The sequence below is a fragment of the Blennius ocellaris genome, assembly GCF_963422515.1.
Source record: "Blennius ocellaris genome assembly, chromosome: 23".
Taxonomy (NCBI): Eukaryota; Metazoa; Chordata; class Actinopteri; order Blenniiformes; family Blenniidae; genus Blennius; species Blennius ocellaris.
Window position 1 is genome coordinate 18,858,800 of NC_137672.1, and position 27,500 is coordinate 18,886,299.

At 47.0% G+C, this 27,500-nt stretch overlaps 1 protein-coding gene across 1 annotated transcript in view; it reads left to right on the plus strand.

Moving 5' to 3' along the window:
• Window positions 1–27,500, plus strand: part of dysf (dysferlin, limb girdle muscular dystrophy 2B (autosomal recessive)) — an 80,285-nt gene that overhangs the window by 44,119 nt on the left and 8,666 nt on the right. Inside the window, 11 exon segments of the mRNA XM_080519169.1 lie at window positions 8,630–8,728; window positions 14,615–14,743; window positions 15,448–15,603; window positions 16,505–16,596; window positions 19,642–19,812; window positions 19,885–20,027; window positions 23,300–23,439; window positions 23,528–23,616; window positions 24,179–24,274; window positions 24,855–24,996; window positions 27,437–27,500. The exon segment at window positions 27,437–27,500 is cut by the window's right edge and continues 36 nt beyond it. Of these exon segments, the coding sequence (XP_080375295.1) occupies window positions 8,630–8,728; window positions 14,615–14,743; window positions 15,448–15,603; window positions 16,505–16,596; window positions 19,642–19,812; window positions 19,885–20,027; window positions 23,300–23,439; window positions 23,528–23,616; window positions 24,179–24,274; window positions 24,855–24,996; window positions 27,437–27,500 (1,321 nt within the window).

Genomic DNA, 27,500 nt, shown 5'->3' on the forward strand with positions numbered 1-27,500 from the left:
GTGGAGAGACGATCTGGTAGAGGAACGTTTAGCGGTAGAGAGACGATCTGGTAGAGGAACGTTTAGCGTGGAGAGACGATCTGGTAGCAGAACGTTTAGCGTGGAGAGACGATCTGGTAGAGGAACGTTTAGCGTGGAGAGACGATCTGGTAGCGGAACGTTTAGCCGTATAGAGACGATCTGGTAGCGGAACATTTAGCGTGGAGAGACGATCTGGTAGCGGAACGTTTAGAGGCGGAGAGACGATCTGGTAGGAGAATGTTTAGCGTGGAGAGACGATCTGGTAGCAGAACGTTTAGCGTGGAGAGACGATCTGGTAGCGGAACGTTTAGCGTGGAGAGACGATCTGGTAGAACGTTTAGCGGTATAGAGACGATCTGGTAGCAGAACGTTTAGAGGCGGAGAGACGATCTGGTAGAATGTTTAGCGTAGAGAAAGTCCCCGCCCCTTTCGCCCGTGGTGGCTAGGCTAGTTAGCGCGTGGCTAATGGGTAGCCACAAACAACCGCGATGCATAGTCTTAGATCCAGTCTTCCTCACTACTCCGTCGGTCCAGGAAGTATTTTCCTACCTTTTCTTCTCCTTTGCGCGGTTAGCTTTGTTTGCTTACTTCCCAGGCTGCGTCGCGCGCTACGTCACTTCCTCTTTCCCCGCCCCCGCTACAAAGATTGTAAAGGAAGCGAGACGGAGCGTTTCCAGGGTCTTGTTTGCTCCGGTTCAGACTTCGCGAAATACTTTTTCCTCGAAGAGTCCTGCGGTCCGAACACGGCCAGAGTCTCTCGTACGGGACGTTCAGAGCCGCCGATTAGCTTCAAATGCTAGTTTTTCTACAGCTAGAATGCGAGAACCTGGATAAACCTCCACCCTCCAGGACTCAAACCAGGGATTTCCTCACTGCGCCGACCACTCCACTCCACTCCACGACTGCGAGTTCCCGCCAAAAAATCTGTTGCGCACCGTTTCCTGGAGGACGGAACAAACAGGAAGTGGACATGGACCGGCTGGCTAACGTCAATCAGTATCGCGGAGGCGACGTGTGTTTCTGCGAAAATGCCTCAGATTCCTACTGGAGGTTTGTTCTTCGGCCTCCAAGCCGCAGTGGAGAAAATGACAGACTGACGTAAACAAGCCCTGGTGAAACGAGCCAGTCCTTCCACATTCCTCACACTGGGCACTTTATTTTGGAGGAGCAAGGAAAGTGGGGGGATCAAAGCAGAGGGGACGGCTCAAGAAATTCTTCTCAATCCTGCCCCCCCCCCCCCCCCTCCCCCTGCTGGCGAAGGCGGGAACTGTCGCCTCGGGAGGCGGAGCTTTTTGAAAACGGTAGCTTTTAGTGTCAAAATCGTGGAAATCCCCAAATTTTGTGAAAACTTAGAGGAACGTCTTGGCCGATTTATAGAAAAAGATGGAGTTTTGTAACGATTCACATCGTTTATTACGTAACATTTATGTACGGCAGATTTTCCGTCTCGCAGAAACAAAACTAAACAATTTAAAAACAAGCAAACTGTTACGAAGTCGCTGTTACCAGACGTGCCAGGCTCGCTGCGGCCGCGCTGGCGCTCCCTGCTGGGCGTAATGACAGGCTGCAAAACCACACCGACACCCTGAGCAGACCGCCGCCCCCCCCCACCCCCCCCCACCCCCCCCCCCCCCCCCCCCACCCCCACCCCCCCCCCCCCCCCACCCCCACCCCCGGGCCCCCGTAGCAAACACTTAATACTCGTCGCAGTCTGGAACGCGCCGCCGTAATCTGTCTGAATCAGGAGTCGCCGACTTGAGCGAACACACCCTGACACACACACACACACACACACACACACACACACACACACACACACACACACACACACACACACACACACTTTCTGGCGCCCCTGTCATCAATGCTTGGCACCGGCTGCACACAGAGGGCACGTTAACACACAGCAGACACTTCACGCCTCAGACACACCGCGCCGTGTGTGTGTGTGTGTGTGTGTGTGTGTGTGTGTGTGTGTGTGTGTGTGTGTGTCCCAGTTAAACGCCACGCGCTGAACCTTTTCCATGCCATGCTGCCGCTCTGGAAAGAAATTAGGAATTCTCTCTCGCTTGTGTGTCTGTGGGAAGTGGGAGAAAGGGGATTCCACACAAGTCCAGGGCTATAAGAGCACGTTTGTTCTATATTAATGCTCACACACACACACACACACACACACACACACACACACACACACACACACACACACACACACACACACACACACACATATACAAGGGAAAAAGTGGTACATGCGTCACAAGTGTGTTTTAAACTCCAGTGGTCCTCCGAGGGTTGAAGGTTGCCGGGCGGTGTGTGTGTGTGTGTGTGTGTGTGTGTGGGGGGGGGGGGGGTGAGCAGGCTGCAGCTTTGATCGATCCCCCCGGTATTCTCCATTTTTGCGGTTGATGTTCCCTCGTTGTGTCAGAGCCAAACCCCCCCCCCCCCCCCCCACACACACACACACACACACACACACACACACACACACACACACACACACAGTCTTTTTTTTTCTTGCTCCTGTGAGAAAAGAATCTGACGTGAGCCTTGAACCAGCTCTGGTCCAGGTTGCCAATGTGAGCAGAGTTTTGATGGACGAGGCAGTTTGTCCAGAGGAAAGAAGAAAAAAAATAGATGACTTGATAAAGACTTATAGCAGCTTCACTGCAATATGTCATGCAAGACTTTAGAGACCGAGACTTTAGAGAACAAGACTTTAGAGACCGAGACTTTAGAGACCGAGACTTTAGAGACCGAGACTTTAAGAGACCGAGACTTTAGAGACCGAGACTTTAGAGACCGAGACTTTAGAGACCGAGACTTTAAGAGACCGAGACTTTAGAGACCGAGACTTTAAGAGACCGAGACTTTAGAGACCGAGACTTTAGAGACCAAGACTTTAGAGACCAAGACGTAAAGAGACCGAGACTTTAGAGACCGAGACTTTAAGAGACCGAGACTTTAAGAGACCAAGACTTTAAGAGACCAAGACGTAAAGAGACCGAGACGTTAAGAGACCGAGACTTTAAGAGACCAAGACTTTTAGAGACCAAGACTTTTAGAGACCAAGACTTTAGATATCAAGACTTTAAGAGACCGAGACTTTAGAGACCGAGACTTTAGAGACCGAGACTTTAAGAGACCAAGACTTTAAGAGACCAAGACTTTAGAGACCAAGACTTTAGAGACCAAGACTTTAGAGACCAAGACGTAAAGAGACCGAGACTTTAAGAGACCAAGACTTTAAGAGACCAAGACGTAAAGAGACCAAGACGTTAAGAGACCAAGACGTAAAGAGACCAAGACGTAAAGAGACCAAGACTTTAGAGACCAAGACTTTAAGAGACCAAGACTTTAAGAGACCAAGACTTTAGAGACCAAGACTTTAGAGACCAAGACTTTAGAGACCAAGACTTTAGAGACCAAGACGTAAAGAGACCGAGACTTTAAGAGACCAAGACTTTAAGAGACCAAGACGTTAAGAGACCGAGACGTTAAGAGACCGAGACGTTAAGAGACCGAGACTTTAAGAGACCAAGACTTTTAGAGACCAAGACTTTAAGAGACCAAGACTTTAAGAGACCAAGACTTTAGAGACCAAGACTTTAGAGACCAAGACGTAAAGAGACCGAGACTTTAGAGACCGAGACTTTAAGAGACCGAGACTTTAAGAGACCAAGACTTTAAGAGACCAAGACGTAAAGAGACCGAGACGTTAAGAGACCGAGACGTTAAGAGACCGAGACTTTAGAGACCAAGACTTTAGAGACCGAGACTTTAGAGACCGAGACTTTAGAGACCGAGACTTTAGAGACCAAGACTTTAGAGACCAAGACTTTAGAGACCAAGACTTTAGAGACCAAGACGTAAAGAGACCGAGACTTTAAGAGACCAAGACTTTAAGAGACCAAGACGTAAAGAGACCAAGACGTAAAGAGACCAAGACGTAAAGAGACCAAGACTTTAGAGACCAAGACTTTAAGAGACCAAGACTTTAAGAGACCAAGACTTTAGAGACCAAGACTTTAGAGACCGAGACTTTAGAGACCGAGACGTTAAGAGACCGAGATGTTAAGAGACCGAGACGTTAAGAGACCAAGACTTTAAGAGACCAAGACTTTAGAGACCAAGACTTTAGAGACCAAGACTTTAGAGACCAAGACGTAAAGAGACCGAGACTTTAGAGACCGAGACTTTAGAGACCGAGACTTTAGAGACCGAGACTTTAAGAGACCGAGACTTTAGAGACCGAGACTTTAGAGACCGAGACTTTAGAGACCGAGACTTTAAGAGACCGAGACTTTAGAGACCGAGACTTTAGAGACCGAGACTTTAGAGACCGAGACTTTAAGAGACCGAGACTTTAAGAGACCGAGACTTTAGAGACCGAGACTTTAGAGACCAAGACTTTAGAGGCCAAGACGTAAAGAGACCGAGACTTTAGAGACCGAGACTTTAAGAGACCGAGACTTTAAGAGACCAAGACTTTAAGAGACCAAGACGTAAAGAGACCGAGACGTTAAGAGACCGAGACTTTAAGAGACCAAGACTTTTAGAGACCAAGACTTTTAGAGACCAAGACTTTAGATATCAAGACTTTAAGAGACCGAGACTTTAGAGACCGAGACTTTAGAGACCGAGACTTTAAGAGACCAAGACTTTAAGAGACCAAGACTTTAGAGACCAAGACTTTAGAGACCAAGACTTTAGAGACCAAGACGTAAAGAGACCGAGACTTTAAGAGACCAAGACTTTAAGAGACCAAGACGTAAAGAGACCAAGACGTAAAGAGACCAAGACTTTAGAGACCAAGACTTTAAGAGACCAAGACTTTAAGAGACCAAGACTTTAGAGACCAAGACTTTAGAGACCAAGACTTTAGAGACCGAGACGTTAAGAGACCGAGATGTTAAGAGACCGAGACGTTAAGAGACCAAGACTTTAAGAGACCAAGACTTTAGAGACCAAGACTTTAGAGACCAAGACTTTAGAGACCAAGACGTAAAGAGACCGAGACTTTAAGAGACCAAGACTTTAAGAGACCAAGACGTAAAGAGACCGAGACGTAAAGAGACCGAGACGTTAAGAGACCGAGACGTTAAGAGACCGAGACGTTAAGAGACCGAGACTTTAAGAGACCAAGACTTTTAGAGACCAAGACTTTAAGAGACCAAGACTTTAAGAGACCAAGACTTTAGAGACCAAGACTTTAGAGACCAAGACGTAAAGAGACCGAGACTTTAGAGACCGAGACTTTAAGAGACCGAGACTTTAAGAGACCAAGACTTTAAGAGACCAAGACGTAAAGAGACCGAGACGTTAAGAGACCGAGACGTTAAGAGACCGAGACTTTAGAGACCAAGACTTTAGAGACCGAGACTTTAGAGACCGAGACTTTAGAGACCGAGACTTTAGAGACCAAGACTTTAGAGACCAAGACTTTAGAGACCAAGACTTTAGAGACCCACCACCTTCACCACCCCACCACAACAGAAATCACATCATATAAATCTACGTGTCCAAACCATCAGTCAACAAGTGAGAAAACAAAGGTTGTTGTCGGCGCCGGGCCACGGTGACTCATTGTCGTAACACTGAAACAACCTTCACTTTCTCGCCAGCTGTCACTCTCTTCATTTCTTTATTTTTCTTATTCCCCCCCTAAAGCTCGCCACCATGTGCTCCATGTTGGAATGAAACCCTCGACGCGTCTCCACAAACGTGTTGAAAAGCGCCATAAATCCTCTTGTACTGTGAAGTGCGGTCGCGCGTGGCGGCGTGTGTTTCGGCGTAGTAAACGCCCGAGTCTAAACGTCTAACCCCCGTGTTTCTTTGTCGTTAATGCCGACCAAGATGCTGCAGTGGGTAAGTGTGTGAGCAGACGAGTCAAACTTTTTGAAGCTGTGCTACTTCCTGTGCTACACGACGGCGTGAACGACGACGAACATGAAAAAAATCCATTGGCAGTCGATATGTTCACACTGGTTTTACCTCAATATCTCTCGTTAAAGGGGTCATATTGTGTAAAATATACTTTCTAAAAGTTTTCCCAGCAGTACTAGTCGTCCCTAGAAGTGAAGAAAGTTTGTTCCAGGTTTTAAAAAGTGTGTTGCTCCAAACAGCCAATCAGAAATCAAACCCTATATAGTGTCATCGGGGGGTTTAAGCCAATCACAATCAAGGTAGGCTCCTCCCCCTTTTGACTCCTCCCACAATCAGGCAGCTGATGGTGTGAACGATGACAAACATGAAAGATTCATTGACAGTCGACATTTTCACACTGGTTGTACTTCAATATCTCTCGTTACAGGGGTCATATTGTGTAAAATATATTTTCTAAAAGTTGTTCCTATCAGTACTCATCGTCCCCAGAAGTGTAGAAAGTGTCCTCTCTCTCTCTCTTTTAAAAAGTGTGTTGCTCCAACCAGCCAATCAGAAATCAAACCCTATATAGTGTCATCAAGGGTTCAGCCAATCACAATCAAGGTAGGCTCCTCCCCCCCTTTGACTCCTCCCACAATCAGGCAGCTCTGCTCTGGCACATGGCGCCACGAGAGGAAAGTACTTGCTCCATCTTCCCATATATGGGCGTGTGTGTGTGGGCGGAGCCAGTCCAGCTCACACAGACACAGCAGATTCTAGTGGCTCCATGGAAACGGGCTGAAAAAAAGTAACATTTTGAAAGGCGATCTGATTCTGTCGCCGTGGAAACGGAGGGGAAGCGTATCGTTCGCGCTTGTCATTTCATGACAAAGTCGACCAACAGCGCCAACTGGTGGCCCGGCGTGGTGACGTAGTTTTCAATAACGTCGCCGTTTAAACTGACGTAGTTCACCGTCACACCACCGGGGGGCGTCGAAGGAGCCCCCCCCCCCTCCCCCCCCACCTTAAAGTATGATTTGTGGAATTTTAGGGGTTTTCTAAAATATTGGTAAAATACAGTTTTTTCCCATCCGTTTCCTTTTCGCTTCAATTTTCATGTGTAAAATTTGTCTATTTTAGTTTATTTCTATTGGTGCATGAGGGCGAATCGTCACTCAATCTTCAATTTATGAATAAAAATAAGCTGCTGGAGTCGCACTTTTTAAAAAAAAATTTCCATTTAACGTCCAGGAGGTTCAGACAAAAGACCCTGAAGACGTCCTTTGGACACCAGTTTTGTCTCAGTGGGAAGACGAGTCGGCTTCTATGACGACTTAATTAGTGAACTGATCAAACAAACGACGACTTCGACTCATTAAAACTTCCTCCATTGAGCCCAAAACATAAAAATCCTCCTCCTCGTGAACCGACATACATTTTTTTAATGATCTTTTTTTTTGGGATATATTTGAGCCTAACGTGTTTCTCCGATCGTCCATGTTGACTTTGTCGCCCCGTCGCCCGTTTCCATTGCGTCAGAACGCCCATGTGACCTCAACGCCACGGAGCCACCAGAGACGAGTTTTACTCGCGTTGACGTGACTTGGCTTCGCCGCGCGTCGCCGTGCGATCAGTGGAAATAAAATAAGGAAGAAAAAAAAAAAAAAAAAAAAGGCATGAAAAGCGGGTTGTTCTCTCCCCGGACCCACGTAACCGGTGTTGAAAGGTCAAAGGTCGTTCGGATCGCCGAGCCAACGTCGTGCCTGATGGATTCAATTCGGTTTTATTTCGCCAAATACAACATTTCCAGGAGTTTTTACTGAGAAAAACCAACAATTAACCAGTGAAGCGACACGTGGTTTCAGTTGGAGACGAGTTTCAGTCCATGAATGTAATTTAAGTTAAAAAATAACCAGTAATTGTTGTTAAATACATGAATTTCTGCCTGAAATGTACAGATTTTTTTGGTTAAAATTACTCATATTTCATGAGAATATATATTTAAATTAATGATACTTAGTAGCCGGTGATACAATTGTGAGTGTGTCAGTTGGACTTTAATCATGTTTAGCATGTAGCATGTAGCATCGCCAGTATGTGAGCCTCAAAACTCTTTAGTATGTAGCATCGCTAGTATGTGAGCCTCAAAACTATTTAGCATGCAGCATTGCCAGTGTGTGAACCCCAAAACGCTTTAGCATGTAGCATCACCAGTGTGTAAACCCAAAACTCTTTAGCACGTAGCATAGCTGGTGTTTGAACCACAAAACTATTTAGCATGTAGCATCACCAGTATGTGAACCCCAAAACTATCTAGCATGTAGCATAGCTGGTGTGTGAACCCTAAAACTCTTTAGCATGTAGCATAGCTGGTGTTTGAACCCAAAACTCTCTAGCATGTAGCATAGCTGGTGTTTGAGCCCCAAAACTCTTTAGCATGTAGCATAGCTTGTGTGTGAACCCCAAAACTATTTAGCATGTAGCATAGCTTGTGTGTGAACCCCAAAACTATTTAGCATGTAGCATAGCTGGTGTGTGAACCCTGAAATGTGTCATTGCACCACATTTAAATGGAGGAAACTGGATTAGCATCATCAAGAATCCAAAAACAACAGGAAGCATGAACTAGCATAAATGCTAGTCGCGGTTGGCGCGTTAACCGAAGTCTCATGCAAGCGGAATATTACGAAATATCTGTGTTCAGTTGGATTTCGACGGTGTGACGCTGTGTTTGTTCTCCCGCCAGGAGGAGGAGTTCATGGACTGGTGGAGTAAATTCTACGCCTCCACTGGAGAGAAGAGCAAGTGCGAGACGTACCTGGAGCGCGGCTACGACACCCTGAAGGTACGGCTGAGGCAAGGCTCCACGCCGCGAGCTGCTCCGGGTCCGGGGACTCCGATGTTTCTGGTCGCGTCACAAAAGTGACTGTTGTTCCCGCTTGGAGCAGGATGTGATTGTGTGTCTCGTATGGCGCCCTCTGGTGGCCACTGGAGGTATGACGGTGCAATGTTAGGAGGGGAAAGGTTTTTTTTTAAATGTTTCATTCTGTAAAAAAACATTTTTGATTGAGTCAGTTGTGAAAAGTCCCAAAGAAGAATGTTTATTATCGTTATTATATTGTTTTCCTAAATATTAACGTTCCAAACTAATCTTGTGATGCGTTCACTGCAGTCGGACATTTCAAATTCACGTAATTATTATTATAATATAAATATATATATAAATATATATATATATATATACATACCTCCTCTTCCTCCTCTTCCTCCACCTCCCCTTCGTCCTCCTCCTCCTCCTCCTCCTCTTCCTCTTCCTCCTCCATCTTCCTCCTCTTCCTCCTCCACCTCCACCTCCTCCTCTTCTTCCTCCTCCTCCTCCTCCTTCTCCTCTTCCCCCTTCTCCTCTTCCTCCCCCTCCTCCTCCTCCTCTTCCTCTTCCTCTTCCTCCTCCTCTTCCTCCTCCTCTTCCTCTTCCTCTTCCTCTTCTTCCTCTTCCTCCTCCTCCTCTTCCTCCTCTTCTTCCTCTTCCTCCTCTTCCTCCTCCTCCTCCTCCTCCTCCTCTTCCTCCTCCTCCTCCTCCTCACACGTCAGTCTTCTTCCCCGATGCCCAACACAAATGACCAATCGGGGCAGAAATGTGGTCATAGTATTTTATTTGATCTTTTTACGACTTTTAAACGAGCCCCTGAACGCCTCTCCCCTGGAAGTCGTTCTGCATCAGGAGCAGCTTGAACTTTAGATTTGATTTCTCTTTGTGTTCCTTCGACCGGCGACGTCGAGCTTCTTGATTGATTCTGCAGCCGCGACGCCGCTTTTCTTTGTGAGTCGCTGCACTTTGTGACAAACTGGAACTTCAAAGGACAAATCACATTCAAATCACAACAATAAAACAAGATGTTGTGGAAATAAAAGCACATTTAAAAGGTATTTAATGTCACGAGAACAACCATGTTTTCAACCCTCATTTAAATTACTTTAGTGGCTTTAAGTTGTAAAAAAATAAAAACGATTTGTTTGGTTTCGAAAACATCAAAGCTGATTAACTAACTGGAAACTCGCTTAAGTGGGAAATGAAAGGTTTTGAACAGAATGTAAGATGATAAATTCACATGTTGGCATTTTCTGTTAATTCTACTTGAGAAAAGTTTTTTTTTTAAATTGCATTAATACATTTATATTTTACGTTTTTAAAAGAAAAGCTGAGTTATAATTGAGTTCATATATAAAAAAGTAACGATAACTTAAAAATGTTCCAAGACACGCATGAATAAAAGTTTAAGCTTCAGCTGAGCGACTTTTCTATTTGTTGACTTGTAAACAAAGTTTACATTTAAATTACTTTTAGAAAGTGACCACAAATTCCTTTTTTTTTTTTTTAAGTCCTGACGTGAGTCCCTTAAACTTCACGTGACAAAAAGTGAAAAACTTGTGAGTTTTACGCGACGGTGCCAGTTTTCGAAAACTGCTGTGGAACTTTTTAAGAACGACCGCAGAAAAAGAGCATTTTTAAAAAACTTTTTTAGCTTTTTCGTTTCTGATAAGATTTTAAATGTCCGTCGTGGAACAGGATGTAGCTAGCATGCCGAGCCTCGTTTCTATGGAGACGGCGTTTTCGAAAAGTTGTGTTTCCAGTGGCTCCGAGAGCCGAAAGTTTATATTCATGTTATCACTTATATTTTCTTTTCCCGTCACTCTGGAGCTAAAATATTTAAGCTTTTTTTTTTTTTTTTTTCTTTTTTTGAAAACTTGTGTCCCACAAAGCCCACGTTGTTCCTCGTCTGTCGTGAAACAACTTTTCTTGGGACGAAACCATTAAAGTGAACGGCGCAGTGGAGAACGATAGCGACTCGCCCCCTGAGCCACTCTTTCCACTTTTCTTTTCTTTTTTTCTCCTCCTTTCATCCAGGAGGCCCTTAAAACATGGAAACTCTTCCAAGTTTTTTTTTTTTTTGCGACATTTCAAAACTTTGCACAAACTTCGCTTGACAAGTTGGGTGGAAACCGGCGTTAAATGCCCAGCGAGCCTGGCGCTCACCCTCTCCTCCTCTTTCTTTATTCATCCCTCCATCCCCGCCGCCGCCGCCGCCGCCGCCGCCATCAACAAGAGATTTTGTTTCCAAACCTCGCCGTGACCCGAGAACTCCTAAAGCCTCTCGCTTTCTCTCTCCTCCTTCTCCTCCTCCTCCTCCTCCACTTTCTCGGTTGCATCACCAATTTAAAGCGCCGCCGCCGCCCGCCAGAACATGAGCTGTTGAATTAGCTGCCCGCCGCGCCGCCGCGCCGCAAATAGAACACGGCGGACAAACGAAAATAAAAAAGAATCTCAATAAATGCTGAACCTGGTTTGAGGTTCTACACACACACACACACACACACACACACACACACACACACACACACACACACACACACACACACACACACACACACACACACACACACACACACACACACACACTTCATCATCTCTTGCATGGAGAAGGCGTCCGCCGCTAGCTCGCGCTGCTACGCTTAGCGAGTCGGGAAACTAATTTCGAGCTTCTTCTCTTGAAATGTTTTTTTTTTAAACTAGGTTTTATTTCATATTTGAAAGCAACAGAGAGAAAGATCAACTTGGCGGAAAATCTATGACTCCATTAAAACGATTCTGTCGCAGTAAACAACCGACAAATTAAAGTTTTAACGGTTGTACGTTGCGCAAAATTCACTTCCTGATGTACGTGAAGTGGCGTTAAGCTGCACTGGACACTTCAGCAGTGCGTTTATCGTTTTTACACGATATTTGATTTTGGTTCCGACCCCCGAAAGACGCTACTGCGCTAGGCGGAACTATGTGTTGGCAGTTGTTTCCCGGGGGGGACGCATTTGATAGGTGCACTGGCAATTTATAGTCGTGAATTCTACAAGTGTTTGAGTTCAAAACTTGGTTTTTTATTAGTTTTGAATGTAACTATAGTTGCAGTCTGACGCGCGACGTGGCTAGGAATGCTAATGTTGCTAATGTGGCTACCAGTTCACGTCGACGGCAAAGAGAGACGGGGCTTGAGCGTATACATGAGTATTACATTATATATATGTATATATATTACATTATTCCTGTTTCCATGGAGACGGGAGCTAAACATTTTCAAAACGTTGTATTTTTCCCGTTTCAAAGTTGCGTTTTCACCCGTTTCCATGGAGACAGAGCCAAAGAATTTTTAAAAAGTTCAGAGTTTTCACTTGAACACACGGAAACGTTGATTCGAAAGTACATTTCCTCCAATTAGCCACGTTTGTTTAAAGACCTGTAGGAACTCATTTTCTCTGCTTCTACAATTTTCTACCCACCTTCCCCTCCTCCACCTCCCCTCCCCCGCCTCCACCTCCTCCACCTCCATTCCCCCGCCTCCACCTCCCCTCCCCCGCCTCCACCTCCCCTCCCCCGCCTCCACCTCCCCTCCCCTCCTCCACCTCCCCTCCTCCACCTCCCCTCCCCTCCTCCACCTCCCCTCCTCCACCTCCCCTCCCTTCCCCTCCTCCACCTCCCCTCCCCCGCCTCCACCTCCCCTCCTCCACCTCCCCTCCCCCGCCTCCACCTCCTCTCCTCCGCCTCCCCTCTTCCACCTCCCCTCCCCCACCTCCACCTCCCCTCCTCCACCTCCCCTCCCCCACCTCCACCTCCCCTCCCCCGCCTCCACCTCCGCTCCTCCACCTCCCCTCCCCCGCCTCCACCTCCTCTCCTCCGCCTCCCCTCTTCCACCTCCCCTCCCCCGCCTCCACCTCCCCTCCTCCACCTCCCCTCCCCCGCCTCCACCTCCGCTCCTCCACCTCCCCTCCCCCGCCTCCACCTCCCCCGCCTCCACCTTCCCCGCCTCCCCTCCCCCGCCTCCACCTCCCCTCCTCCACCTCCACCTCCCCTCCTCCGCCTCCCCCGCCCCCGCCTCCACCTCCTCCTCCCCTCCCCCCCTCCCCCGCCTCCACCTCCCGTCCTCCACCTCCCCGCCCCCACCTCCTCCCCCCCCCTTCCCCCTCCTCCACCTCCCCTCCCCCCCCTCCCCCTCCTCCACCTCCACCTCCCCTCCCCCGCCTCCACCTCCGCTCCTCCACCTCCCCTCCCCCGCCTCCACCTCCCCCGCCTCCACCTCCCCCGCCTCCCCTCCCCCACCTCCACCTCCCCTCCTCCACCTCCACCTCCCCTCCTCCGCCTCCCCCGCCCCCGCCTCCACCTCCTCCTCCCCTCCCCCCCTCCCCCGCCTCCACCTCCCGTCCTCCACCTCCCCGCCCCCACCTCCTCCCCCCCCTTCCCCCTCCTCCACCTCCCCTCCCCCCCTCCCCCCTCCTCCACCTCCACCTCCCCTCCTCCGCCTCCACCTCCCCTCCTCCACCTCCCCTCCTCCACCTCCACCTCCCCTCCTCCACCTCCCCTCCTCCACCTCCCCGCCCCCGCCTCCTCCCCCCCCTTCCCCCCTCCTCCACCTCCCCTCCTCCACCTCCCCTCCCCCCCCCTCCCCCTCCTCCACCTCCACCTCCCCTCCTCCGCCTCCACCTCCCCTCCTCCACCTCCCCTCCTCCACCTCCCCTCCTCCACCTCCCCTCCTCCACCTCCCCTCCCCTCCTCCCCCTCCCCCGCCTCCACCCCTCCTCCCCCTCCCCCGCCTCCACCCCTCCTCTCCCTTGGTACTGGGTTTGGTGTTTGAGTATTGAAATGAAGCGCACTTTCCGGACCTTTCTTTGTCTGACATCATCCCTGTCATCACCTCCCCTCCCTCCCTCCCTCCCTCCCTCCCTCCCCTCCCTCCCTCCCTCCCTCCCTCCCTCCCTCCCTCCCTCCCCTCCCCTCCCTCCCTCCCTCCCTCCCACCCTGCTGTTCCAATATTATACCCCCCCGCCCCCCAAAAAAACCCTCAAAAACTTTTTTTTCGTTTTACCCTAAAAGTTTTGTCATCTAAAACAATGTTGTCGTTCTTCTCGCTGCAGAAACGGTTTTGTTATTTTAAATCAATGTAGTCGTCACAGTGAACGTGACCCAGACACGGTGGACCTCCCTGCCGCAGTACAGCGGTACTACACTGTGTACTTTGTACGCCTTCCAGACCCTGATATTAGAGTACTGCGGGTTTTCTTCTGGTTCCCCGACACTTTGACTGATGCAATCCCAACGTCGCCAACCAGAGCAGATGAATCTCTTTCTGCTTCTGACACAAAGACGACCCTGCCCAGATGTCTACCACACACACACACACACACACACACACACACACACACACACACACACACACACACACGCACACACACACGCGCGGTTGACGTAATACATTTTCCCAACCCCTTAACATTCACAAATTAATCATCCCTTTAACTAGAAAACCACTTCACACTTGAGACCGGGTCGTGTGGGCGGGGCCTCGCCCATGTAGGGTCGCCACGCCGACCCTACATGGGTGTTTGACGCCGTAGAGAACGACGTAGTCTAAACCAGACCAAAGCTTTTAACGGACTCCTTAAAGTTCCTCGTTTTCAAGATGATCACCAGTTGCAGGATTCCCGCAGGAGGTGTTGTTGTCTGGAACTCGCGATGCGTTCAGGTGCATCACGTAACTCCGCCCTTTCTTTTTTAAAATGCTTGTGGGTGTGGCTTATCGTCGCTTAATGGGCCGGAAATTTCGGTAGCACATCATCATGGGCCTGAAGGTGGAACTAGAGAGTAGAATGAGTTGCTCCTCTTCCTCCTCTTCCTCCTCTTCCTCAGGTCTTCGGCCAGGAGCTGGAGAAGGTGGAGGGCCTGGAGGGTCTCTCTGATTTCTGTCAAACCTTCAAGCTGTACAGAGGAAAGACTCGGGACGAAGGGGAAGACCCGTCGGTGGTGGGAGAATTCAAGGTAGGGCGGTTTGTGCTGCTTTACATTCAAATCAGAATGAATGGAGAAAAAAACCCAAAACCTTCGTGTTTCCAAGGCAACGGTGCTCAGCGACACTTGGTGTCCTGAAAGCGTCTTCGTGAAGTCGGTCAAAATGGAGTCATATCAGGAAAATTCCAAAGTAAAACCTCAGGAGACACGTTTTCCAGAGAAACAGGTCATAATAACCAACTTTTCAAAACTTCCACGTGATCTCGTTGAGCCAGAAACCTTGAATTCAAAGTTTCCAGCTCCTCCTTGATTCTCCTCCATTAGAACATCGGATCCCAGGAGCTACATTCAGAATCTGCTGTGTCTGTGTGAGCTGGACTGGCTCCGCCCACACACACGCCCATATATGGGAAGAGGGAGGAAGTACTTCCTCTCGTGGCGCCATGTGCCACAGCAGAGCTGCCTGATTGTGGGAGGAGTCAAAGGGGGGGAGGAGCCTACCTTGATTGTGATTGGCTAAACCCCCCGATGACACTATATAGGGTTTGATTTCTGATTGGCTGCTTGGAGCGAACTTTTTAAAACCTGGAACAACAATTCTGTTCTAACAACCTGCTCACGTCTCCACCTTTCTCTGAACCCTCTCCGTCCTCTCCGTCCCCCGGTCCCTCTCCGTCCCCTGGTCCCTCTCCGTCCCCCGGTCCCTCTCCGTCCCCCGGTCCCTCTCCGTCCAGGGCATGTTCAAGATCTACCCTCTGCAGGACGACCCCGCCGCCGCCGCCCCCCCGAGGCAGTTCAGGAAACTCCCCCCCAACGGCATCGAGGAGTGTTTGGTCCGGGTCTACGTCATCCAGGCTCACGGGCTGCAGCCCAAAGACGCCAACGGCAAGGTAGGAGGGGCGGGGAGGTAGGAGGGGCGGGGAGGTAGGTGGGGCAGGGAGGTAGGAGGGGCGGGGTGGGGTGGGGCGGGGAGGTAGGAGGGGCAGGGTGGGGTGGGGCGGGGAGGTAGGAGGGGCGGGCGGGGCACCACCGGGTGGAGGGGCGACGACATGGTTCAATGTTAGCCATCGTATCGACTTGCTGGTTACTATCGTGCTAAACTCCTGTTTACCTGGAAGTGGATCTCTTCATTATCAAGTACGGCTGACTGTTACTTTATGAAAAGCAGACTATAGAGCATCTTCCTCCTCTAGTCCAGATTATAGAGCATCTTCCTCCTCTAATCCAGATTAATAGAGCATCTTCCTCCTCTAATCCAGATTATAGAGCATCTTCCTCCTCTAATCCAGATTATAGAGCATCTTCCTCCACTAATCCAGATTATAGAGCATATTCCTCCCCGAATCCAGATTATAGAGCATCTTCCTCCCCGAATCCAGATTATAGAGCATCTTCCTCCTCTAGTCCAGATTATAGAGCATCTTCCTCCCCGAATCCAGATTATAGAGCATCTTCCTCCTCTAGTCCAGATTATAGAGAATCTTCCTCCTCTAACATCAGATTATAGAGCATCTTCCTCCTCTAATCCAGATTTTAGAGCATCTACCTCCACTAATCCAGATTATAGAGCATCTTCCTCCACTAATCCAGATTATAGAGCATCTTCCTCCACTAATCCAGATTATAGAGCATCTTCCTCCTCTAACATCAGATTATAGAGCATCTTCCTCCACTAATCCAGATTTTAGAGCATCTACCTCCACTAATCCAGATTATAGAGCATCTTCCTCCACTAATCCAGATTATAGAGCATCTTCCTCCACTAAGCGATGTAACTGCTGGTGTTTTCAGTGTGACCCCTACGTGAAGATCAGTCTGGGGAAGAAGACCCTCAGTGACCATGAGAACTATGTCCCCTGCACGCTGGACCCCGTCTTTGGCAAGTAGGTGCTCTAATCTGGTTCCGTCTCACCACCTTTCATCACGTTTTACATTAAAAAGCCTTTTCAGGGCTCATTTCAGTGCAAACTTGTGAAATTTCAATGTAACTTTAGCTTTAAAAGTGTCCATGGACGTGTTTTTGCAGAATCGTGTTAAACTAAATTGTCCTGTTTTGTATGTGCGTGTTGTTGTTTCCATGGCAACGGCAGAAAAACACCGGAAAAACAAACATGCAGTTGGCCCGCCAGGCCACAAGTTGGTGCTGTTTGTTTGTTTGTTTGTTTTTTGACACTGAAACACAAAATGAACATCAACAGTGACGAGTGTCATGTTTTTACATTGTGCACTTATTGTCCACCTACTGAGCATGTGCAGAAGAGCTTTTCGTGAAAAGTCTCCTTCGCCCCCCCCGTTTCCGCGACTCTCCGTCTCCACTGTGAAGAACTCTACTCAACCTCTCGCTGCTTGAAATCTGCATTTTTTATACTCAAATTACCAAAATAATACGTCTTAAAAGAACCTTTTCTCCTCGTCCTGGATGTGTTTATGAAACCGTCCAGTAGATGGCAGTGTTGCAGAAGGAAACCCTTGTTGGGGAGCTCTGGAAACAGGAAGTGGATCTGATCAGTGACGGACAGTGAAATTGATCTGTGGGGAATAATTAAAGCGCGACACCAGATTATGTCTTCCCTTCAGATTAGCATGAGTGAAGACGTTTACTCGTCACATGATAGAACAATTACAACGATGTTTGCATCAGAGGAAAATAAAGCATCAAAATGGAAACATTTTATTGTGTAATAAATTGATCTATTAACACTTTATTTGACCTGCAACTTTTGCACTGATGAAAGATATAATATTAATATATAATATTTATTAATATGTAATATTTAACGTTTTTCAGCAGCGTTTGATTATCAAAGCAGGAATGTCATAATTGACTTTAAAACGTTATAAAAGTGGCAAAAGTCTTTATCATCCTTCAGTTTCACCGAGGATTTTTAAAATATTTTACTTTGAAAACGACGTCACCAGTTTTTCTTTTCTTTAAATGTTCTTTAACATGTGAAAATTAAAATATATTTGCAGAAATTGCGATTTTTCCACAATAGTTTTGAGCAAAATTAATTTAGTTTAATTTAAACTTTAGTTCAATGTTGTTTTTATTTTATTTTATATAACATTAATATTATAAAATAAAAAAAAAATAAAAAAATTTTTTTTATTTTTTTTTTATTTTTTGAAAATATTTTTTGCAGTTTCTTTATCATCCTTCAATTTCAACAAGGATTTAAAAAAAGTTTTACTCTGAAAACGTCTTTAATTTCAGAAATTGTGATTTTTCAACATTAGTTTGTTTTAATTTAATTTAATTTAATTTAATTTAATGTTAGCTTAATGTTTTTTTAATTTTATGTAACATTAATATTGTACAAACACAAAAACAAAATATTTTTGGAATTGATTTTTTGAATTTTTAAAAAATGTTTTTCCAGTTTTGCAGGCTTGGACAGGTTCTTGTGAAGTTTCCACCTTCTACCTTCCAATCCAAGTTTCCCGTTAATCTGAGGGATTAAAATGACAGATTACGGGTGGATTTGCTCATTTTAACCACATTTTCAGGCTAAAACCAAACCAGACTTTACAGCAGAAACACTTTTGACTCAGCAGGTTGTTTTCTCTCTCTCTCTCTCTCTCTCTCTCTCTCTCCCCCCCCTCCCTCTCTCTCCCTCTCTCTGCCAGTAGGTGTCACTGCACACAAACCAATCCCAGAAACATTTTATGTTCCTTTTCTCTGGTTTGTTGAAAGTTTGAAGACGAGAATTCAGCTGATTCACACTCAAGTTTCTGGTTCAAATCATCTAAAAATGGCTTTTGGAACTATTAAAACATTGTGTGTTTATTTAGGACGCAGCCACCTGAACCGTAAAATGTTTTCCTTTCCAATATTCTTCAACGTGGTGTGGAAATAATGTCTTGAAATGTAAAAGAAATCAGATACATTTCGATTGTTTAACCTAAAAAGAAAGAGTTTGATGAGGTGATGCAGTTTAACTGGAACGATCCAAAACATTTTAATTCAAACCAAACTCTTCCTCTGCATGTCAGCCTTTCTCAGTCCTCCTTTGATCCTTTATGACATTCCTGTTTTTGATCATATTCTTCTATTAATTACTTTCATCTCACAATATCAAATGTTTTACTGCATTTTACTGTTGGTGTGTGATTCAATTAAATATTAAAACAATATGCAGTGAGTGTGAGACGATGTGGTTGGTTGGTCGTCTTTCTGGTTGCTTGGTTGGTTGGTTGCCTGGTTGCTTAGTTGGTTGGTTGGTTGGTTGGTTGGTCGTCTTTCTGGTTGCTTGCTTGGTTGCTTGGTTGGTCGTCTTTCTGGTTGCTTGGTTGGTTGCTTGGTTGGTTGGTTGCTTGGTTGGTTGGTTGCTTGGTTAGTTGGTTGGTCGTCTTTCTGGTTGCCTGGTTGGTTGCTTGGTTGGTCGTCTTTCTGGTTGCTTGGTTGGTTGCTTGGTTGGTTGGTTGCTTGGTTGGTTGGTTGCTTGGTTAGTTGGTTGGTCGTCTTTCTGGTTGCCTGGTTGGTTGCTTGGTTGGTCGTCTTTCTGGTTGCTTGGTTGGTTGCTTGGTTGGTTGGTTGCTTGGTTGGTTGGTTGCTTGGTTAGTTGGTTGGTCGTCTTTCTGGTTGCCTGGTTGGTTGCTTGGTTGGTCGTCTTTCTGGTTGCTTGGTTGGTTGCTTGGTTGGTTGGTTGCTTGGTTGGTTGGTTGCTTGGTTAGTTGGTTGGTCGTCTTTCTGGTTGCTTGGTTGGTTGCTTGGTTGGTTGGTTGCTTGGTTGGTTGGTTGCTTGGTTAGTTGGTTGGTCGTCTTTCTGGTTGCCTGGTTGGTTGGTTGGTCGTCTTTCTGGTTGGTTGGTTGCTTGGCCATCTTTCTGGTCAGTTGACTTGTCGGTTGACTTGTCGGTTGACTTGTCGGTTGCTCGGCCCCTGCACCTGAAGCCGGTTCTCAGCTCACCGGGTTCCTCCCCCTCCAGGATGTTCGCCCTCAGCTGCTCCCTCCCCGTGGAGAAGGACCTCCGGGTGGCGCTGTACGACCACGACATGATCACCAAGGACGAGAAGATCGGCGAGACGACCATCGACCTGGAGAACCGCTTCCTGTCCAAACACGGCGCGGCGTGCGGCCTGCCGCAGTCCTACTGCGTGTGAGTGGAAGCGCCTTGCCTCCACCCCGCCGCCGCTCGTCCCCACACTTTCAAGCCTCCCGTGTGTTCCAGGTCGGGGTTGAACCAGTGGAGGGACCAGTTGACGCCGCGGCAGCTGCTCTGCAGGTTGTGTGAGCGGCGGAACCTGCGGCAGCCGGTCTACGAGAACGACACGGTGCGATTCAGGGGGAAGATCTACACCGCGGGGGACCTCGGTGAGTGGAGGGCTACACCGGAGGAACCTGGGGGAACACCTGCTGCTGCTGCTTCTTCTGCTTCTTCTTCTTCTTCTGCTACTTCTTCTTCTTCTGCTTCTTCTTCTTCTTCTGCTACTTCTTCTTCTTCTGCTACTTCTTCTTCTGCTACTTCTTCTTCTGCTGCTTCTTCTTCTGCTGCTTCTTCTTCTTCTTCTTCTGCTGCTTCTTCTTCTGCTGCTTCTTCTTCTGCTGCTTCTGCTGCTTCTTCTTCTTCTTCTTCTTCTGCTGCTTCTTCTTCTGCTGCTTCTTCTTCTGCTGCTGCTTCTTCTTCTGCTGCTTCTTCTTCTGCTGCTGCTTCTTCTGCTGCTGCTTCTTCTTCTGCTGCTGCTTCTTCTTCTGCTGCTTCTTCTTCTGCTGCTGCTTCTTCTTCTGCTGCTTCTTCTTCTGCTGCTTCTTCTTCTGCTGCTTCTTCTTCTGCTACTTCTTCTTCTGCTTCTTCTTCTGCTACTTCTTCTTCTGCTGCTTCTTCTTCTGCTGCTTCTTCTTCTGCTACTTCTTCTTCTGCTGCTTCTTCTTCTGCTGCTACTTCTTCTGCTGCTTCTTCTTCTGCTGCTTCTTCTTCTGCTACTTCTTCTTCTGCTTCTTCTTCTTCTGCTGCTTCTTCTTCTGCTACTTCTTCTTCTGCTGCTTCTTCTGCTACTTCTTCTTCTTCTGCTACTTCTTCTTCTGCTGCTTCTTCTTCTGCTACTTCTTCTTCTGCTTCTTCTTCTGCTGCTTCTTCTTCTGCTTCTTCTTCTGCTGCTTCTTCTTCTGCTGCTTCTTCTTCTGCTACTTCTTCTTCTGCTTCTTCTTCTGCTGCTTCTTCTTCTGCTTCTTCTTCTGCTGCTACTTCTTCTGCTACTTCTTCTTCTGCTTCTTCTTCTTCTGCTTCTTCTTCTGCTGCTACTTCTTCTGCTGCTTCTTCTTCTGCTACTTCTTCTTCTGCTTCTTCTTCTGCTTCTTCTTCTGCTGCTTCTTCTTCTGCTTCTTCTTCTGCTGCTACTTCTTCTGCTGCTTCTTCTTCTGCTTCTTCTTCTGCTGCTTCTTCTTCTGCTACTTCTTCTTCTACTTCTTCTTCTGCTTCTTCTTCTTCTGCTGCTTCTTCTTCTGCTACTTCTTCTTCTACTTCTTCTTCTGCTGCTTCTTCTTCTTCTGCTTCTTCTTCTGCTACTTCTTCTTCTGCTACTTCTTCTTCTGCTTCTTCTTCTGCTGCTACTTCTTCTTCTGCTGCTTCTTCTTCTGCTACTTCTTCTTCTGCTGCTTCTTCTTCTGCTTCTTCTTCTGCTGCTTCTTCTTCTGCTGCTTCTTCTTCTGCTACTTCTTCTTCTGCTGCTTCTTCTTCTGCTACTTCTTCTTCTTCTGCTTCTTCTTCTGCTGCTTCTTCTTCTGCTACTTCTTCTTCTTCTGCTTCTTCTTCTGCTGCTTCTTCTTCTGCTTCTTCTTCTGCTACTTCTTCTTCTTCTGCTTCTTCTTCTGCTGCTTCTTCTGCTGCTTCTTCTTCTGCTACTTCTTCTTCTGCTTCTTCTTCTGCTGCTACTTCTTCTGCTTCTTCTTCTGCTTCTTCTTCTGCTGCTTCTTCTTCTGCTGCTTCTTCTTCTGCTGCTTCTTCTTCTGCTACTTCTTCTTCTGCTTCTTCTTCTGCTTCTTCTTCTGCTGCTTCTTCTTCTGCTTCTTCTTCTTCTGCTACTTCTTCTTCTTCTGCTTCTTCTTCTGCTGCTTCTTCTGCTGCTTCTTCTTCTGCTACTTCTTCTTCTGCTTCTTCTTCTGCTGCTACTTCTTCTGCTTCTTCTTCTGCTTCTTCTTCTGCTGCTTCTTCTTCTGCTACTTCTTCTTCTGCTTCTTCTTCTGCTGCTTCTTCTTCTGCTTCTTCTTCTGCTGCTTCTTCTTCTGCTACTTCTTCTTCTACTTCTTCTTCTTCTGCTTCTTCTTCTGCTGCTTCTTCTTCTGCTACTTCTTCTTCTACTTCTTCTTCTGCTGCTTCTTCTTCTTCTGCTTCTTCTTCTGCTACTTCTTCTTCTGCTACTTCTTCTTCTGCTGCTTCTTCTTCTTCTGCTGCTTCTTCTTCTTCTGCTTCTTCTTCTGCTACTTCTTCTTCTGCTGCTTCTTCTTCTGCTGCTTCTTCTTCTGCTGCTTCTTCTTCTGCTGCTTCTTCTTCTGCTACTTCTTCTTCTGCTACTTCTTCTTCTGCTGCTTCTTCTTCTGCTTCTTCTTCTTCTACAAACCCACTCAGCTTCTATCACCGTTCTTTAAAAACCAGTGCACCACTGTACGGAACATTATTCTATCTTCTATTTCAACTTCCTGCTTTTGTGTTTGTTTGTTTGTTTTTTTCCCCTTCAAATTAATTGCTTGTGTTTTCGTCCCCGTTTCCATGACGACTTCTTGGAGCAACTTTCTTCGTGTTCCCGGGCGTCTGTTTCCACGACGACGGTAGTCGGAGACACTTGGAAACGCAACTTTTCGAAAACGTTCCGACCCCGTTTCCATGGAAACGAGGGCAGCAAAATGCTACTTTTCTGATACGGTCCACGGCGGCCGTCAACTTTTCTTCTGCACGTGCTCAGTAGCTGGCGACTCTTCCAGTTCGGTGTAAGCGTTGCCATGGAAACGGGGCCTCACTCCTCGTCTTGTCCTGTTCCTGTCGCCTTCTTTCCTTCCGTCTCTCTGCTTCCTCTCCTCTTCCAGCCACAAGTTGTCCCATCTCTTCTTTTCTCTTCCCTCCGTTTCCCGCCGTTCCTCCTTCTCGTCTGTCCTCCCCCTCACTCTTTCCTTCCCCTCGTCTCACACTCCAGGTGATTTGAACTTTACAGTCATAAACTTTGGACGTCAGTTTGATATTTCGATTTTTTTTTTTTTCCCCTTGGAACGCGGCACGGATTTTCCTCATTTGCTCGCGATGATGCCGAGGCCGACCGTGTGTGTGTGTGTGTGTGTGTGTGTGCGTGCGTGTGTGTGTGTGTGCGTGCGTGCGTGCGTGCGTGCGTGCGTGCGTGCGTGCGTGCGTGCGTGCGTGTGTGAGAGAAATGAATGAATTACTCCTGTTTCTCCAGATTTCCATTCTCCACTCCCAGAGCTCCTGCAGCCATCTGAAAAGTGCCATGCCCCACATTTCAACCCTAATGTGTGTGTGTGTGTGTGTGTGTGTGTGTGTGTGTGTGTGTGTGTGTGTGTGTGTGTGTGTGTGTGTGTGTGTGTGTGTGTGTGTGTGTGTGTGTGTGTGTGTGTGTGTGTGTGTGTGTGTGTGTGTTTAGAGGACAAGCACATGTCCAAGCGTCACCTCGGCCCGATCCGGGAGCGACTGTCTCTTCACATCTTGAGGAGTCTGGGTTTGGTGCCGGAGCACGTGGAGAGCCGGCCGCTCTACAGCCCCCTGCAGCCCGACATCCAGCAGGTGACACACACACCTCGGTTACTTTACTGTGTGTGTGTGTGTGTGTGTGTGTGTGCGATCTGATTGGACGTTGGACGCTCTCTGTCAGGGCCGTCTCATGATGTGGGTGGACATCTTCCCCAAGTCCCTCGGACCGCCTGGACCGCCGTTTAACGTCACGCCGCGCAGAGCCAAGAGGTAGGGCTTTAGCCTGCTGCTGTTGTTGTTGTTGTTGTTGTTGTTGTTGTTGTTGTTGTTGATGGTAGCACTTCCTGAAACAACCAGAAGCATCAACAAACCAGAGATGAACTGCCATCGTTTTACATTTTGATCTCTCCCACATGGAAAGAACCTATATGAGGATATATGTACATATATGTGCATATATGTACATACGCATACATATATGTACATATATGTATGCGTATATGTGCATATATGTACATATATGTACATAAAATATAGGAAAACGGACAATTTTATATGTCACATATATTCAAAACCTATATTAAAACATATGTTTATATAGGTTCTTTTCATGTGGGTTGTTCCTACTGGAACTAGAAATGATGTAGTTCTCCTGCCGGCCACTAGGAGGACTATGAAAACGGACTCCCCAAACCCAATGGCGGCTCCGTGTTTTCACCTGAAAGCGTTCAAACGGGGCTTTAGGCATCAATCCAAACGTTAAACTGAACAGCTGATGTTCAGGTCGTCTCAGTACCGTCGTCACGTCAACACCGAGTCCGACTGTGTCCAGGTTCTTCCTGCGCTGCATCGTCTGGAACACCAGCGACGTCATCCTGGACGACGTCGGCCTCGGCGGCGAGAGGATGAGCGACATCTACGTGAAAGGGTGAGATCAAAGGGCAGGAAGTGGGCGGCGGCTCTGCGTGGCGCTTTCTAACACTGTTTTCTACCTCTTTTGAACAAAGGCACACTTTTGTCTTTGGAAAACTCTGGAGGCACACCACCACCCGGAAATGTTAAGATTTGAAACTCTGTAGCCTCTATTAACAATATAAAGTCATTCTCATCAAAGACATCAAAGTCTTTCTCATCAAAGTTTTATCAACAGGAATCCAGTAAATCCAGAAAGCAAGGACTTTTTTTAATAGTGCCTCCCTCAGTGTGAAACCTGGACCTGATGGATGAAGAGCTGAGATCCTGGTTTTCAAAAACTTCTCCATCACTGTCACTGACACAGTACTTTGATACAAGATGGTAGCAGGAGGTGGAGATGAACCACACTGACGTCTGTCACTTTACATTTCACCGGCAAAGTTCTGTGCTGCCCTCTAGTGGTGAAGAGTATTTATACAGGATTACTCTGCAACACACTGTCGCTGTGAGAGCAAATGTTTTTTTTAGAAATAAATGTGAAATCGGCACAGTGGTTGAAAGACACTTGTCTAACGGACGGTTCCGTCCCTCAGCTGGCTGGACGGACACGAGCACAACAAGCAGAAGACGGACGTCCACTACCGCTCGCTGGGCGGCGAGGGAAACTTCAACTACAGGTTCCTGTTCCCCTTCAACTACCTGCCAGCGGAGCAGCTGTGCGTCGTCGACAGGAAGGTAAGGAGGCGCCGTGCCGCCGGTTTACATAACGACGAGACGTCCATAAGAACGGGGGGGAAGCTTGTCACTTCTTTACGGAACAAACGACGTCGTTTTCTACGACAAGTTCCTTCCGGCAGAAGTAAATTTGTTTGACCGAAGTTCAATTTTGATTGTTTACTTCAGCGTTCCTGCTCGCTAATGACTGTAATTTAATTATGTTTAGCATGTAGCCTTGCTACTGTGTGAGCCTTGAAACTCGTTAGCATGTAGCCTCGCTACTGTGTGAGCCTGGAAACTCGTTAGCATGTAGCCTCGCTACTGTGTGAGCCCCGAAGCTTGGTAGCATGTAGCCTTGCTACTGTGTGAGCCCCGAAGCTTGGTAGCATGTAGCCTTGCTACTGCATGAGCCTTGAAACTCGTTAGCATGTAGCCTCGCTACTGTGTGAGCCCCGAAGCTTGGTAGCATGTAGCCTTGCTACTGCATGAGCCTTGAAACTCGTTAGCATGTAGCCTCGCTACTGTGTGAGCCCCAAAACTTGTTAGCATGGAGCCTCGCTACTGTGTGAGCCCCAAAACTTGTTAGCATGGAGCCTCGCTACTGTGTGAGCCCCAAAACTTGTTAGCATGTAGCCTCGCTACTGCGTGAGCCTTGACACTCGTTAGCATGTAGCCTCACTACTGTGTGAGCCCCAAAACTTGTTAGCATATAGCCTCGCTACTGCATGAGCCTTGAAACTCGTTAGCATGTAGCCTCACTACTGTGTGAGCCCCAAAACTTGTTAGCATGTAGCCTCGCTACTGCATGAGCCTTGAAACTCATTAGCATGTAGCCTCGCTGACCATAGTTTATCTGACGTCTAGTCAAAGTGCCGAAATATTACGTTCCTTATTATGAAGGATGAACAACAACGACAACAGCTGCAAATCCTGTTTTTATATTACACACACACACACACACACACACACACACACACACACACACACACACACACACACACACACTAAATGACAACTGAGCCAATGGAAAGAGACAAAAGAGGAAACTCGTCCTGCAGAGTGAAGCTATTAGCATGGAGGTGAGACGTGATAAGACCGTCTGTCAGCTCAGTGTGAATTCAACACACACACACACACACACACACACACACACACACACACACACACACACACACACACACACACACCTGCTCCGATAATGAGACACACATATATGAGTGTGCGTCCGCTCTCTGAGCACACACATTTCTGCAGGTGTGTATAATCACACGTTGCACATCGTCTCGCTATGCGTCCGGTCCGAAATGGCGAAGTTGTGCAAAGACGCGTCTGCAGCTCGGAAAACATCTGCAGCGCAGGAGGAGCAAGCTCACACCAACAGCTGGAGATGAGTCAGGCTTCGGCGTTTGTCTCAAAGTTCGAAGCCTCAAAATCAGTAAATTACAAATTGGAACAATATTGATGTTCAATGGAAAATATGACGAGCCGCTAACACGCTAAGTAACATTGTTTTGTTAGCGAGGCTCTGTCGACACACCGCGGTGCTTGAACTTCAAATGAGGTAAAACACAACTTTTTTGAAAGTTCTCCGACTCCGTCGCCATGGAAATAATGTAAAAATGTAACATTTTGAAAATCCTCCGAATCGGTCTTGGTGGAAACATTAAAAAAAATGCAACTTTAAAAAAAAAAAAATGCTCCCTCTGCATGGAAACGGTGTAAAAACGCAACTCTTTTGAAAATTCTCCGAGTCCATCTCCATGGAAACGAGGAAAATGTCTTTTTTTTTTTTTTTTTGCTGAACATTTTCTGACTCCATCTCTACGGAATTAATGAAAACGCAACTTTTTGAAAATTCTCCCGCTCCATCTCCATCTAATCCCGGAAATTGCGACTTTTTGACGACGCTTCGTCACCATGGAAACCAGGAAAAACTTGCTCCTACTTCGTGTGTATACACAGCTAAATATTTTTTTTGCACAAGCTCCTATTGTCAATGTTTTTTTCATGTCGTTCTCTGCTGCATGTGTGCGCAGTTTCATAACAAAAAATAACCAACAGCACCCACTAGTGGCTCAACATGAAAACTACATTGCCATGTAAACGTAAAAGTTTTCTAAAACGCACAAAACTGTTTTCCCTTTAAATGTTGTCGTGTAAACATGGCAAAGAAGCATGAGTTAAATAATGCTAATGCTAAATGCTCCCTCGTTTGTATAAATATAAATATAATCATAATAATATATTCTATCTTACTTCTTTAATAAAACAAAGCCGATTATTGTGAGTCAGTCAGAACGTTCTGCTACAATTAAATAAAAAAACCCATAATAATTATAATAATATGAATTATTACCAAACAGACTTTCAGCATCAAAGCATTTAAATCATATCGATTTTAGAGTGAATTTTCTGTCTTTAAAAAGGTAAAAAAACAACCACAATTCTGTGTGTGCAGGAACACTTCTGGAGTGTGGATAAAGCCGAGACGAAACTGTCTCCTAAGTTCACCGTCCAGATCT